This window comes from Salvelinus namaycush, chromosome 12 (assembly GCF_016432855.1).
Source record: "Salvelinus namaycush isolate Seneca chromosome 12, SaNama_1.0, whole genome shotgun sequence".
NCBI lineage: Eukaryota > Metazoa > Chordata > Actinopteri > Salmoniformes > Salmonidae > Salvelinus > Salvelinus namaycush.
This window is the reverse complement of record NC_052318.1, coordinates 49,825,402-49,839,308: the sequence shown is the minus strand read 5'-3', so window position 1 is coordinate 49,839,308 and position 13,907 is coordinate 49,825,402. Positions and strand designations below refer to the sequence as shown.

Genomic DNA, 13,907 nt, shown 5'->3' with positions numbered 1-13,907 from the left:
TGCACTTCAAGTGTGAGGAAATAATAGTTCATTAACATTTTAAGCTAAACATTCTGATCTGTTACATCTGCATTATTAATTGATACAGCGTGTACCTCCACTATACCACTTTGATACCCATTGTGGGGATTAAGAAGTGAGTATACACAATGTGGCGTATACCTGCATATACCCTTCACTACGCTACTGGTCTTGTGCTATTATTTTACTATAATCCAGTAAATGGGCTTCACTGGATGTATAAAGATAGAAATGTAGATCCAATCCCATCATCATATTGTTTCATTAAGCTTCGATGACTTTAGCTTTGCTTGTTTTGTGTATTTACAGTAAGAGGGGACTATCACAGCCATTGTGACTGTCTGAGAAGTGACAGGCCCTAATAAATATAGATCCCATGCCATCACATATCGTTGCACTTAATCTTAGACGACTTTTAGCTTTGTTGTTTTGTGGATTTAATGTAAAACAAGGACTTAAAGTAAGACAGACACCGCCATAGTGACTGGCAGAAGTTGGAGGCCCTACTGGGTGTAAGACAAGGACACACACGACAAGGTCTATCTTTGCATTACCCCTGTCTGAGTAAGGATTATGTTGGCCCCTGTCTGGGTTATAGTGTATTTATGTAACAGGATCAGGGAGTGTTTATTGGAGGGTGACAATTAGCTGGGGGATGGTGTTGAAGAAGTTGAGTGATAGATTTAAAATGTTATGAACCTTCAGGCAGAGATAGAGGGAACAACAACGCAATTATCACACAGGTTGCAATATGGCTTTTTTTTCTGGCTTCCCCAGTGATTTTACGCACCGCTACTGGGTGCAATGCACCTGTTCCTACAACACCTTTATTTTTCTTCAAATGTTGACTCTTATATTCAGGTCAACTGTTGGAAGTTTGTTCCATCAAAGGAACAAAGTATTTGTCTCTTTAAAAAGAGAACAATAGGGATATTTCAATTTTCGGTCATTAGAATTTTTTCTCAACATTTAATAGTCAGACAGACTTTTTTGGGGTTTGGCAATTCCAGTTATTTTCAGAGCAAAAAATAAGTGATAGGTTTTAATGGGTATCCTTTTATACATTCTATCAGCTGCTGGGGTTGCTGGTAGAGAAGGAAGATGTCAAGGAAGTTGGTGACAGGGAAGTTACAGTAGGTCAGTCCCCACAACATTAGAAACTGAGCCCTATTTCGTCTGGTGGTTAAGATTGCATCTTTAGGACAGTGGTCACCAACCGGTCAATCGATCGACTGATCGATCTTCAAGGCATTCCTTGTCAATCACCAAACATTTCTGTAGAAAAGCCAACGATAAAGCCTTGGCAATTTGTCTTGCGCAGTTGGCGGTAGGTGCACTTTATTCAGAAGGCCTGCATGCCGGGTATGCAAAGTGTTCCCATTTTTAACCATTTAATTTGTCTGATGGGACTAACTCTGCCTACCCGGTGAACCAGGAGAGCTAAATCAAGTGCGCCTACTGTGCTGGCCAATCGGATAGCTCAAATCACCATTCCTACAGTTTCCATGACCTGACAGCAAAGTTTGATACTACCCCACGTGATGTTTCAGAACTTTTAAATCATGACCAGAGCGTGACTTTCAAAGAATACAGCAAAGAGCTGCTGTTTTTATTAGTGAGTTCATGTTTAAGTTTTTATTCAGCACTAAAAACAAAACATAAAATGCACTTCTCCCTACTGTCACTACAACCAGCACTGCATCTGCAATTAATGAGAAGCCAAGTGTATCGATAGGCCTGCTTTTAAATTTTTTAGCAGCTCATTGTTTCTATTTTAATATTGAGGAATATTTCACTTTCTTTGGTCATAGGAACAACATGAATTTGTGCAAGAAGCAGAAGTAATGTGTGCTACGCGAGTTTCGCTATCAAGTGGAAGACATGTTCCCTCTCTCTGGTCAGTCTCACCAGAGGAAAGGAGAGAGCAGGGACCGTGAGAGACGGACCCTCTGCTGCTCTCTCCCTCTGCTGAGACTGACCATCAGATGCAGGTACCATCAGTCCAGTAAAATTATTTTTAATTATTTCAATTTATACTCCACTGTGCCTCGCAAGTGATACAACAACTGATCTATTTTGTTATCAAAGCTCGAACACAAATGAGGAAAATGGCTACCTAAATATGATCCCCAATCAGAGACAACGATAAACAGCTGTCTCTGATTGGGAACCATATCAGGCCAACATATACATACAAAACCCCCTAGACATACAAAACTAGAGTACCTACCCTAGTCACACCCTGACCTAACCAAAATATATAGAAAACAGATATATCTAAGGTCAGGGCGTGACAGTACCCTCCCGGAAAAAAAGGTGCGGACTCCCGGCCGCAAAACGGAACCAATAGGGGAGTGTCCGGGTGGGCATCTACCCTCGGTGGCGGCTCCGGTTCGGGGCGTACTCCCCGCTCCCTACACTGATCCCTCCGCTTCTGTGGAACTGGACCGTGGATCGTTGCCGGAGGAACCGGACTGTGGATCATCGCCGGAGGCTCAGAACTGGGAACCACCGCTGGAGGCTCTGGACTGCAGCTCATCGCTGAAGACTCTGGACTGCAGCTCGTCGCTGGAGGCCCCGGACTGGGGACCGTCGCTGGAGGCCCCGGACTGGGGACCGTCGCTGGAGGCCCCGGACTGGGGACCGTCGCTGGAGGCCCCGGACTGTGGACCGTCGCTGGAGGTTCCGGACAGTGGACCGTCGCTGGAGGTTCCGGACCGTGGACCGTCGCTGGAGGTTCCGGACCGTGGACCGTCGCTGGAGGTTCCGGACCGTGGACCGTCGCTGGAGGTTCCGGACCGTGGACCGTCGCTGGAGGTTCCTGACCGTGGACCGTCGCTGGAGGTTCCTGACCGTGGACCGTCGCTGGAGGTTCCTGACCGTGGACCGTCTCTGGAGGTTCCTGACCGTGGACCGTCTCTGGAGGTTCCTGACCGTGGACCGTCTCTGGAGGTTCCTGACCGTGGACCGTCTCTGGAGGTTCCTGACCGCGGACCGTCTCTGGAGGTTCCTGACCGCGGACCGTCTCTGGAGGTTCCTGACCGCTGACCGTCTCTGGAGGTTCCTGACCGCTGACCGTCTCAGGAGGTTCCGCACCGTAGCCCGTCGTTGGAGGTTCCGGACCTTGGCCCGTCGTTGGAGGTTCCGGACCTTGGCCCGTCGTTGGAGGTTCCGGACCGTGGCCCGTCGTTGGAGGTTCCGGACCGTGGCCCGTCGTTGGAGGTTCCGGACCGTGGCCCGTCGTTGGAGGTTCCGGACCGTAGACCGTCGTTGAAGGTTCCGGACTGTGAAATGTCGCCGGAAGCTCTGGACTGGGAACTGTCACCGGAAGCTCTGGACTGGGAACTGTCGCCGGATGCTCTGGACTGTGGAGGCGCACTGGAGGCCTGATGCGTGGGATCGGTACAGGTGGCACCGGGCTGATGACACGCACCTCAGGGCGAGTGCGGGGAAGAGGCACAGGACATACTGGACTGTGGATGCGCACCAGAGACCTGATGCGTGGGACCGGTACAGGTGGCACCGGGCTGATGACACGCACCTCAGGGCGAGTGCGGAGAGGAGGCACAGGACGTACTGGACTGTGGAGGCGCACTGGAGGTCTGGAGCGTAGAGCTGGCACAATGCGTCCTGGCTGGATGCTCACTTTAGCTCGATAAGAGCGGGGCGCTGGCACAGGACGCACTGGGCTGTGAAGGCGTACTGGCGTTACAGTACGTAGAGCCGGCGCAGGATAGCCTGGTCCGAAGAGGTGTACTGGAGACCAGGAGCGCTGAGCCGGCATAACCCGTCCTGGCTGGATGCCCATTCTAGCGAGGCAAATGCGGAGAGCTGGAATAGAGCGCACCGGGCTATGAATGCGCACTGGAGACACCGTGCGCATCACTGCATAACACGGTGCCTGACCAGTCACACGCTCCCCACGGTAAGCACGGGGAGTTGGCTCAGGTCTAAGCCCTACCTCCGACAATCTCTCTGTGTGCCCCCCCAAACATTTTTTGGAGCTGCCTCTCGGGCTTCCGTGCTGGTCGTGTCCCCTCGTATCGTCGCCGTTCCTCTTTCGCTGCCTCCGCCTGCTTCCATGGCAGGGTCTTGTCCCCTGCCATTACCTCCTCCCAGGTCCAGGATGTCCTCCACTCTCTTTTCTCCCGTGCCCAGGATCCCTGCTCCTCTTGAACACGCTGCTTGGTCCGTTGGTGGTAGGATCTTCTGTCACGTTTGTCATAATGATGAGACCAAGGCGCAGCGTGAGTAGAGTTCCACATATTTTAATGAACTGAAACTCACCAAAACAAAACAATAAAGAACAAACGAAACATGAAGCTACTTGTATGCACTCAGGCAACTCAATGTAGACAAGATCCCACAACACAAATGAGGAAAATGGCTACCTAAATATGATCCCCAATAAGAGACAACGATAAACAGCTGTCTCTGATTGGGAACCCTATCAGGCCAACATAGACATACAAAACCCCCATGACATACAAAAACTAGAGTACCCACCCTAGTCACACCCTGACCTAACCAAAATATATAGAAAACAGAGATATCTAAGGTCAGGGCGTGACAATTGGCAGGCCAAGCATAGCCAATATGCTGTGATAATGTATTAGGTCTACTGCACAAACCTCATTCTTACATTTTTATTAGGTTAATGTTGCATAGGCTTACATTTTTCAAGTCGTGAAAAAAAGAACGTGACTCAGAAAAGGTTGGTGACCATGACCACTGCTTTAGGAGATGCATAAGATTTTTTCTAAATACCTACAGTATATTACACTGTCTTCAAAAGGTATCACAGCCCTTGACTTTTAGCACATTTTACTGTGTTACACCCTGAATTTAAAATGGATTATATTGAGATTGTGTGTCACTGGCCTACACACAATACCCCATAATGTCAAAGGGGAATTATGTTTTTATAAATGAATAAAAAATGAAAAGTTGAAAAAGTCTTGAGTTAAATAAGTATAGTTGTTATGGCAAGCCTAAATAAGTTCGGGAGTTAAAATTCACATAAGTTGCATGGACTCACTCTGTGTGAAATAATAGTGTTTAACATGATTTTTGCATGACTACCTCATCTCTGTACACAATTATCTGTAAGGTCCCTCAGTCTAGCAGTACGTTTGAAACATGGATTCAACCATAAAGATTGGGGAGGTTTTTCAATGCCTTACAAATAAGGGCTCCTATTGGTAGAGGGGAATGAGTCAGAGGTCTGGCAGAATGCTTTGAGCTCGTGACGCTCGTTCATGTGAGAGCGAGCTCTGTTCCATTTGCTTTTCTGAAGACAAAGGAATTCTCCGGTTGGAACATTATTGAAGATTTATGTTAAAAACATCCTAAAGATTGATTCTATACATCGTTTGACATGTTTCTACGGACTGTAACGGAACCTTTTGACATTTCGTCTGCTCCTAGTGAACGCGCTTCATGACTTTGGATTTGTTTACAAAACGCGCTAACAAAAGTAGCTATTTGGACATAAATGATGGACATTATCGAACAAAACAAACATTTATTGTGGAACTGGGATTCCTGTGAGTGCATTCTGATGAAGATCATCAAAGGTAAGTGAATTTTTATAATGTTATTTCTGACTTCTGTTGACTGCACAATATGGCGGATATCTTTTTGTCGTGATTGGGCTCTGAGCGCTGTACTCAGATTATTGCATGGTTTGCTTTTTCGGAATCTGACACAGCTGTTGCATTAAGGAGAAGTGGATCTAAAATTCCATGTATAATACTTGTATCTTTGATCAACGTTTATTATGAGTATTTCTGGAAATTGATGTGGCTCTCTGCAAAATCACCGGATGTTTTTGGAACTACTGAACATAACGCGCCAATGTATACTGCGATTTTTTTTATATAAATATGAACTTTACCGAACAAAACATACATGTATTGTGTAACATGAAGTCCTATGAGTGTCATCTGATGAAGATCATCAAAGGTTAGTGATTAATTTTATATCTATTTCTGCTTTTTGCGACTCCTGTCTTTGGCTGGAAAAATGGCTGTGTTTTTCTGTGACTTGGCGGTGACCTAACATAATCGTTTGTGGTGCTTTCGCTGTAAAGCCTTTTTGAAATCGGACACTGTGGTGGGATTAACAACAAGATTACCTTTAAAATGGTATAAGATACTTGTATGTTTGAGGAATTTGAGGGATCTCAGCCACAAGAAGCTAAGCACAGACAAAATCCTAGAGGAAAACCTGGTTCTGTCTGCTTTCCAACAGACACTGGGAGACAATTTCACCTTTTAGCAGGACGATAACGTAAAACACAAGGCCAAATATACACTGGAGTTGCTTACCAAGACAACATTGAATGTTCCTGAGTGGCCTGGCAAGACTTCAAAATGGCTGTCTAGTAATGATCAACAGCCAACTTGACGAAGCTTGAAGACTTTTTAAAAGAATAATGTGCAAATATTGTACAATCCAGGTTTGCAAAGCTCTTAGAGACTTATCCAGAAATACTCACAGCTGCAATCACTGCCAATGGTGATTTTAACATGTATTGACTCAGGGGGTTGAATACTTATGTAATGAAGATATATTAGTGTTTAAAGAAAATACAAAAATAAAAATTCTATGACAATTAAATATATTTTAATCCAACTTTGTAACACAGTAAAATGTGGAAAAAGTCAAGGGGTGTGAATACTTTCTGACGGCACTGTAATTGGCTGTATTGTCCTCTCTATGTCCAATATTTCACCTGTTGACAGCAGCTCACCTTGATTAGAAGGGCAGCTCTCTAGATTTTCAACCACACCCCCAGTTACAAATTCAGATCTGTTGGAAAATAGCACTGTTATTGTGTGATGTTGTCATTTGTGTCAGGTCGTCACAAATGATCATATCACACTACAAATGTGCAATGGAAAACAGCAATGTTTTCAAAAAATCTCTGCGCATACTACTCATGAAAGAATGGAACATACAACAATATATATATATATATATATATATAGGCTATCAGCAACATTAGGACACAGTTATGAGATACTTAATCCTTGTCAAGCGAAATAAAGGACAATTGTCCTAATGAAAAATCACACCGCTGCTCTGTGACAATGGAAAAGACATTGTGCCAGTTGAGCTTGAGGCCCACAAAAGTAGCTCCCTATAAATCAAGCATGATATGTGATCCAAATGTTTATTATCTAACATCTGTTGAAATCCATTTGAAACCTTGATAGGTGTTATGAAATTATACTGTAGTTTATGAAATGTTGGAGAAATACTCAATTGGATCCAGTATATCAGATTAAAAGTCTATTACACAAATATATGTTACTTTTCATAAAAACACAGCCAAAGCAGCCAGGAGATTATTGACCTGAGGGGACACTGTTTTGAGAGCCTGGTCCCAGCTGTGTTTGTGCTGTCTTGTCAACCAACTCCTATGGTCATTGTCATGCCAAAGACGATAATAGTTGGCAACACAGCTCAAACAGATCTGGAACCAGGCTACTGTCTTGATACAATACAATGTTCCCTTTAGAAGCCTGATGTTGATTTCATATAAATCATAATAGAATTACTCGTAGTATAATCATGTCAGATTTAAGACGTCAGCAGCTGACAATGACCTCAGTTTGATTTGGGCTGAACATAACTGGGTGTCATCATCATATCAACATCGTCTATGTTTGAGATATCGTAGTGAGGGAAAAAAAGGGTTTTGAGGGAGAGACTTCGTCACCAGGACATTTAATCCTTCTCACCTTTACAAACTCTCTGAGGAGACAGACACAGTAGCTTCCTGCCTGGCTCTCTCTCTCTGCACTCAGCTCCAAGGTACGTGGATAGTTTCCTGGCAACGGGGGCAAACATCAGATGACAGTATGAGTAAGTGCATGTTACAGTCAATGGAGTAGTGGAGGGTAAATGCAAGTAAACAAAGTTTACCCATCTTTTTTCTTTTGCCAAAAAGTTTACCTACCTTTGTAGGAAGCATTACCTTTTTCAACCCACAACCGGCGATCAGATTTTACCCACCTATTTTTTTTTACCACTACATCACTTGTTACAGTAAGAGACAGCGCCAGAAAAGTGATTTCACTGTTGTGGTAAGAATTTCACCTTAATTTGACAGGAAAATGGATGCATATACAAATAAGCTATCTCTGCGACCGGTGTGATGAGATAACTCGGGCCGTGGAACAAGGCTGTTCTATGTCTGATTGTTCTATTCTCAGCCAGGCCAATCTTTTCAAAGAAACACCATTTATTTCAACATCTAGTCAAGCAAAATAAGTAGCGTTGTTCGGTTGTCAAGATAATCCCAAAAATTCAGGTAAAGTGCGCCAGTCATGCAGATAAATTGGAATGTTCTATCCTCTAAAGTGAGAACAAGTTGTTATTTCCCTGGCTGCTACCAATGGCTGCTACTCAGAAACACTATAGCCTAACAGTAAATGAATAGATAACATTCGCTGCAATTATAAACATGTCTCCAATATAAAACTACACACACAGACACACTGCGGACCTTTGTCAAATAAATCTCTGTGTGAAAAGGCAACCCAGGTCTGTTTTATCAACGAGCACAATTTATTCCAAACACTGGGGATAACCAGATAATCCAAATAATTCAGGAAGTAAACAACACCCTCCTCACCCAGAAAATGTTCTAGTGTGAACTGTCTGGATCTCATTGTTTCACTGTTTGCTATCGTGTAACAGATACTCTCCTTGTGTTGTGTTTTGTTCAAAGAAATCACCCCCAGCCAGTGGTCGCAGTTGAGCATTATTTATTATCTGTGGTTAAATAGGAAACATCACGTTAGTTGTGCAGGTCTTAAGGATGTTGATGGTTGTCGATGGTAAAATCCCTTGCATCACATTTTCATACTGGGCCTAAACAAAATACAAAAAATAACATGTGTAAATACCTGTAGTTAAATACGAAACAGCACGTTAGTTGTGCAGGGCTTAATGATGTTTGTATTTGTATTTATTATGGATCCCCATTAGCTGCTGCCGAAGCAGCAGCTACTCTTCCTGGGGTCCAGCAAAATTAAGGCAGTTTATACAATTATACAACATTACAATACATTCACAGATTTCAGAACACACTGTGTGTCCTCAGGCCCCTACTCCACCACTACCACATATCTACATTACTAAATCTATGTGTATGTATAGTGTGTATGTTATCGTGTGTGTGTGTGTGTATATGCATGTGTCTGTGCCAATGTTTGTGTTGCTTGTAGCATGAAAACAACTGTGTTAGCAGTGTGCTTTTGTGACCGTTACATCGGTGCATGCTAGCTAACACTTATATACAGCAATCATATAACAAAGCACATCCCAAAAAGCCCCTCAATCCCTAACAGGTACCATATACCCACACATGTATAAATCAGGAATGTACAGCAAACTTGTACACATTGTAAAATATACAAATAGAATACAGTATTCAGAATGTGACCTACCCCTTGCATCACATTTTCATACTGGGGAGACTTGACGTTCGCGATCTCCCACTATCTGCAAGCGGGTCCAATAACAACACGCCTTATTGTCATCGGAATTGAACCAACCAATAAAAATACATGAACATTAAATACACATTTCTTTAGAGGCAAGAGGAAACATAACCAACCCTGTTACCCTACCCAAAGATATTTTACTTATTAAGTCAAAGACAAAATTAACTGCCAACTTGTCTCAAACATATTAGCATAACAACACAGAACCACCGTGGACCCATTGTGAAGTGAGAGGTCAATCTCCATATTAAAATGTGTCCCAGTGCAACATGCCTACTGTAGATCTGCCCACTGGGGGCGTGGTTTACGGGCGCTCTTTGCAATTAGCACTCGTACCATCTTGTTCCACAGTCCCAGTTATCTCATCACACTGGTCCTGGCTAGAAAAAATCCCCAAAGACATGAACTAATTCTGTAGACATGATCTGTATTAAACCATCACGTAATAGTTTATTTTCAGTTTAAAGTGTCTTTTCATGATGGAGAGAAGCAACAACGTTCATCTCTAAGATAAGGAATGTCTTGATATGACGTCCTCTTATCATGTCTTTAAGAGTCTGTCTAAAGCACATTACCTCATCTGTTTCATCAATAGCTTTTATTAGGATATCACATGCATTGCGGTATCTTACCTAATAATATACCACAGCTATAGCATTGTCCTCAATGGAATTATATCCTGTAACCTTGTAGTCATTGATCTGATGAGGAAGCCTGGTTAAAGCAGACTGAACATTGCGCTCACAATGTTCCGTCTGGTTTAACCTGGCTTCAGTCTGGCGTTCACAGCGTTCAGTCTAACCTTAGCAAATATATTCCGTTGTTTTGTGTTAGCTAACAGTCTGAGAAGGTAGTGTGTGATGAACGTAAGTGTCTGTTTTGAGTCTAAACTCATTCAAATCATCCAACTGAAAATTGTTACTGGGGAACGTGTTTGCTGCAAATGGAAGGTTTGTTCAATGCATTCATAGCGTTCGGTCTGGTTTAACCAGGCTACACGAGAAGGTGTAAGAACATCAAATCCAGGAGCCTTGACAAGTTAGACATAAAGTATATACAGACACTTTGCTCACTGTTGTAGCAACCTGTTTGACAGTAGAACATTCTCCATCCTAATACTGCCAGAGGAAAAAGATAGTTTGTTGATGGAAGGGAGCCAGACATTTTTTGTTTGTTAGAACAAAGTGACCTACTTTTAGAGTTATTTCTTTAAAGAATATATGGTTGTTTGGATGAATCAGCAGTAACCACACAGGTACCATTATTCTTCTCTTCTATGGTGATAAGAAAATACAATCTATACTCACTAAAATCATGGAAAAGTTAAAGAAATCGGTACCCTCAACTCTTGATACTCAACATACAGTGCCTTCAGAATGTATTCAAAACCCTTGACTTTTTCCACATTTTGTTTTACAGCCTGAATTTAAAATCGATTAAATTGATTATTTTGGTCACTGGCCTACACACAATACCCCATAATATCAGACTGGAATTATGTTTTTCAATTTTATTGGTAGATGAGTAAAAATAAAAAAGCAGACATTGAATATCCCTTTGGGCGTGGTGAAGTTATTAATAAAAGTTTGGATGGTGTATCAATACACCCAGTCACTACAAAGATACAGGCATTCATCCTAACTCAGTTGCCGGTGAGGAAGGATACCACTCAGGGATTTCACCATGAGGCCAATGGGGACTTTAAAACAGTTACAGAGTTTAATGGCTGTGATTGGAGAAAACGGAGGATGGATCAACAACATTGTAGTTACTCCACAATACTAACCTAATTGACAGAGTTAAAAGAAAGAAGCCTTTACAGAATAAAAATATTCCAAAACATGCATCCTGTTTCCAAGACAATAAAATAATACTGCTAAAATTGTGGCAAAGCAATTCACTTTTTGTCCTGAAAGAGGGGCAAATCTAATACAACAGATTACTGAGTACAATCTCCATAGGTTCAAGCATAGTGGCTGCATCATGTTATGTGTATGCTTGTAAGGACTGGGGTATTTTTCAGGATCAAAAATAAATGGAATGTAGCTAAAACACAGGCAAAATTATACAGGAAAACCTGGTTCAGTCTGCTTTCCACCAGACACTGGGAGAGGAATTCACTTCTCAGCTGGACAATAACCTAAAACACAAGGCCAAATCGACACTGCAGTTGCTTACCACGAAGACAATGAATGTTCCTGGGTGGCTGACTTACAGTTTTTATTGAAATCAAGACCTGAAAATGGTTATTTAATAAAGACCTTTTACATCAGCAGCTGTCACAAAGTGCTTATACAGAAACTGAGCCTATAAAACCCCAGAGAGCAAGCAATGCCGATGTAGAAGCACGGTGGCTAGGAAAAACTCCAGAGAATGCAGGCACCTAGGAAGATACCTAGAGCGGAACCAAGCTCTGAGGAGTGGCCAGTCCTCTTCTGGGTATAGAGATTCTAAAAATACATGGCCATTAAGGCCAGATCGTTTTTCAAGATGTTCATAGATGACCTGCAGGGTTATAGCAGATGCAACAGGTCAGTTGGCTTTTCATAGATGAGCATTCAATGGTTGAGACATCAGGTGCGGTAGAGAGGGAGGGAGAGAGAGGGAGAGAGTCAAAAACAGCAGGTCCGGTAGAAGGTAGCACGTCCAGTGAATGGGTCAGCGCTCCACAGCTGCAGTCAGAACAGTTGAAACTGGAGCAGCGGCACGACATGGTAGCACATCTGGTGAACAGGTCAGGGTTCCATAGCCACAGGCAAAAGAGCAGAAACTGTATCAGCAGCACTACCAGGTGGACTGGGGATGGGGACAGCCAGGAGTCTTCAGGCCAGGTAGTCCTGAGGCATGGTCCTAGGGCTCAGGTCCTCTGGGAGGGGAGAAAGCCAGTGACTCGGCTCCCGTAATCGGGTCAAAGGCAGAGAATCTCAGTGGAGAGAGGGGAGCCGGCCAGGCAGAGACAGCAAGGGCGGTTCATCACTCTAGTGCCTTGACGCTCATCTTCGCAACCCTAGGCCAGACTTCACTCTCATAGTACCTACTGACAAGAGGAGTCTTCAGTAAAGACTTCAAGTATGAGACCGAGTCTGCATCTCTCATATGGATTGGCAGGCCATTCCATAAAAATTGAGCTCTATGGGAGAAAGCCCTGCCTCCAGCTGTTTGCTTAGAAATTCTATAATATGTTGCACAATCCAGGTGTGGAAAGCTCTTAGAGACTTACCCACAAAGATACAGCTGTAATCGCTGCCAAAAGTGATTCTAACATACTGTATATTGACTTCGGGTTGAATGCTTATCTAATCAAGATATTTTTGTGTTTTATTTTTTATTTTTTTATTTTTTACAAATGGAAGAATTTTTCTTCCACTTTGACATTACTGTATTTGGTTTAGATCATTGACAGAAAATTACAAATTCATATGAATACTTTCTGAAGGCACTGTAGATGATCCTATACATTCTCAATGATGAGTCATTTCCTGGTAGTTTCTTAAGAATAGTAATTCTGCCCTGTTATAAGAAAATGAACAACAATGACAAATGGTTTGATGAAGAATGCAAAAGCCTAAGAAAGAAATTGAGAAAAGTATCTAACCTAAAACATAGAATCTCGGAAAACCTGAGCCTATGCCTTCACTGTGGTGAATCACTAAAACAATAGAGAAATAGACTAAGAAAAAAATAAGGAACAGCATGTCAGAAATCAGCTCAATTTAATTGAAGAATCGATAGAATCTAACCACTTCTGGGAAAATTGTAACACACTAAACAAACAACACAAAGCGTTATCTATCCAAAATGGAGATGTTTGGATATACCACTTTTACAATCTTTTTGGCTCTATAACAAAGAACAAACAGCAAACATGTATACAATGATCATGATCTTTGAGTTAGCTATTAAAACCTTCCAGAACCCACTGGATTCTCCAATTACATTGACTGAACTACAGGAGAAAATGGTATCCTAAATGAAATTGACCACAAATTCCAATTGGCTATACTTAAACTCTTTAACATCATCCTCAGCTCTGGCATCATCCCCAATATTTGGAGCCAAGGACTGATCATTCCACAAAAGTGGAGACAAATTTGACCCCAATAACTACCGTGGGATATGCGTCAACAGCAACCTTGGGAAAATCCACTGCATTATCATTAACAATAGACTTATACGTTTCCTCAGTGAAAACAACGTGCTGAGCAAATGTCAAATTTGTCTTTTTACCAAATTACCATACGACAGACCACATATTCACCCTGCACATCCTAATTGAAAACAAACAAACCAAAACAAAGGTAAAGTCTTCTCATGCTCACCAACCAAGAATTCACAAAATGGGACAAACTCCAAATTGAGAATCTGCAT

The 13,907-nt window shown here is 42.6% G+C and overlaps 1 protein-coding gene across 1 annotated transcript in view; it reads right to left on the bottom strand.

The window, feature by feature from the left end:
* Positions 1-13,907, bottom strand: part of c12h11orf53 (chromosome 12 C11orf53 homolog) — a 70,956-nt gene that overhangs the window by 21,412 nt on the left and 35,637 nt on the right. Inside the window, exon 3 of the mRNA XM_039006185.1 lies at positions 2,875-3,100. Coding sequence (XP_038862113.1) covers positions 2,875-3,100 — 226 coding nt within the window. The remainder of the gene's footprint in view (positions 1-2,874; positions 3,101-13,907) is intronic.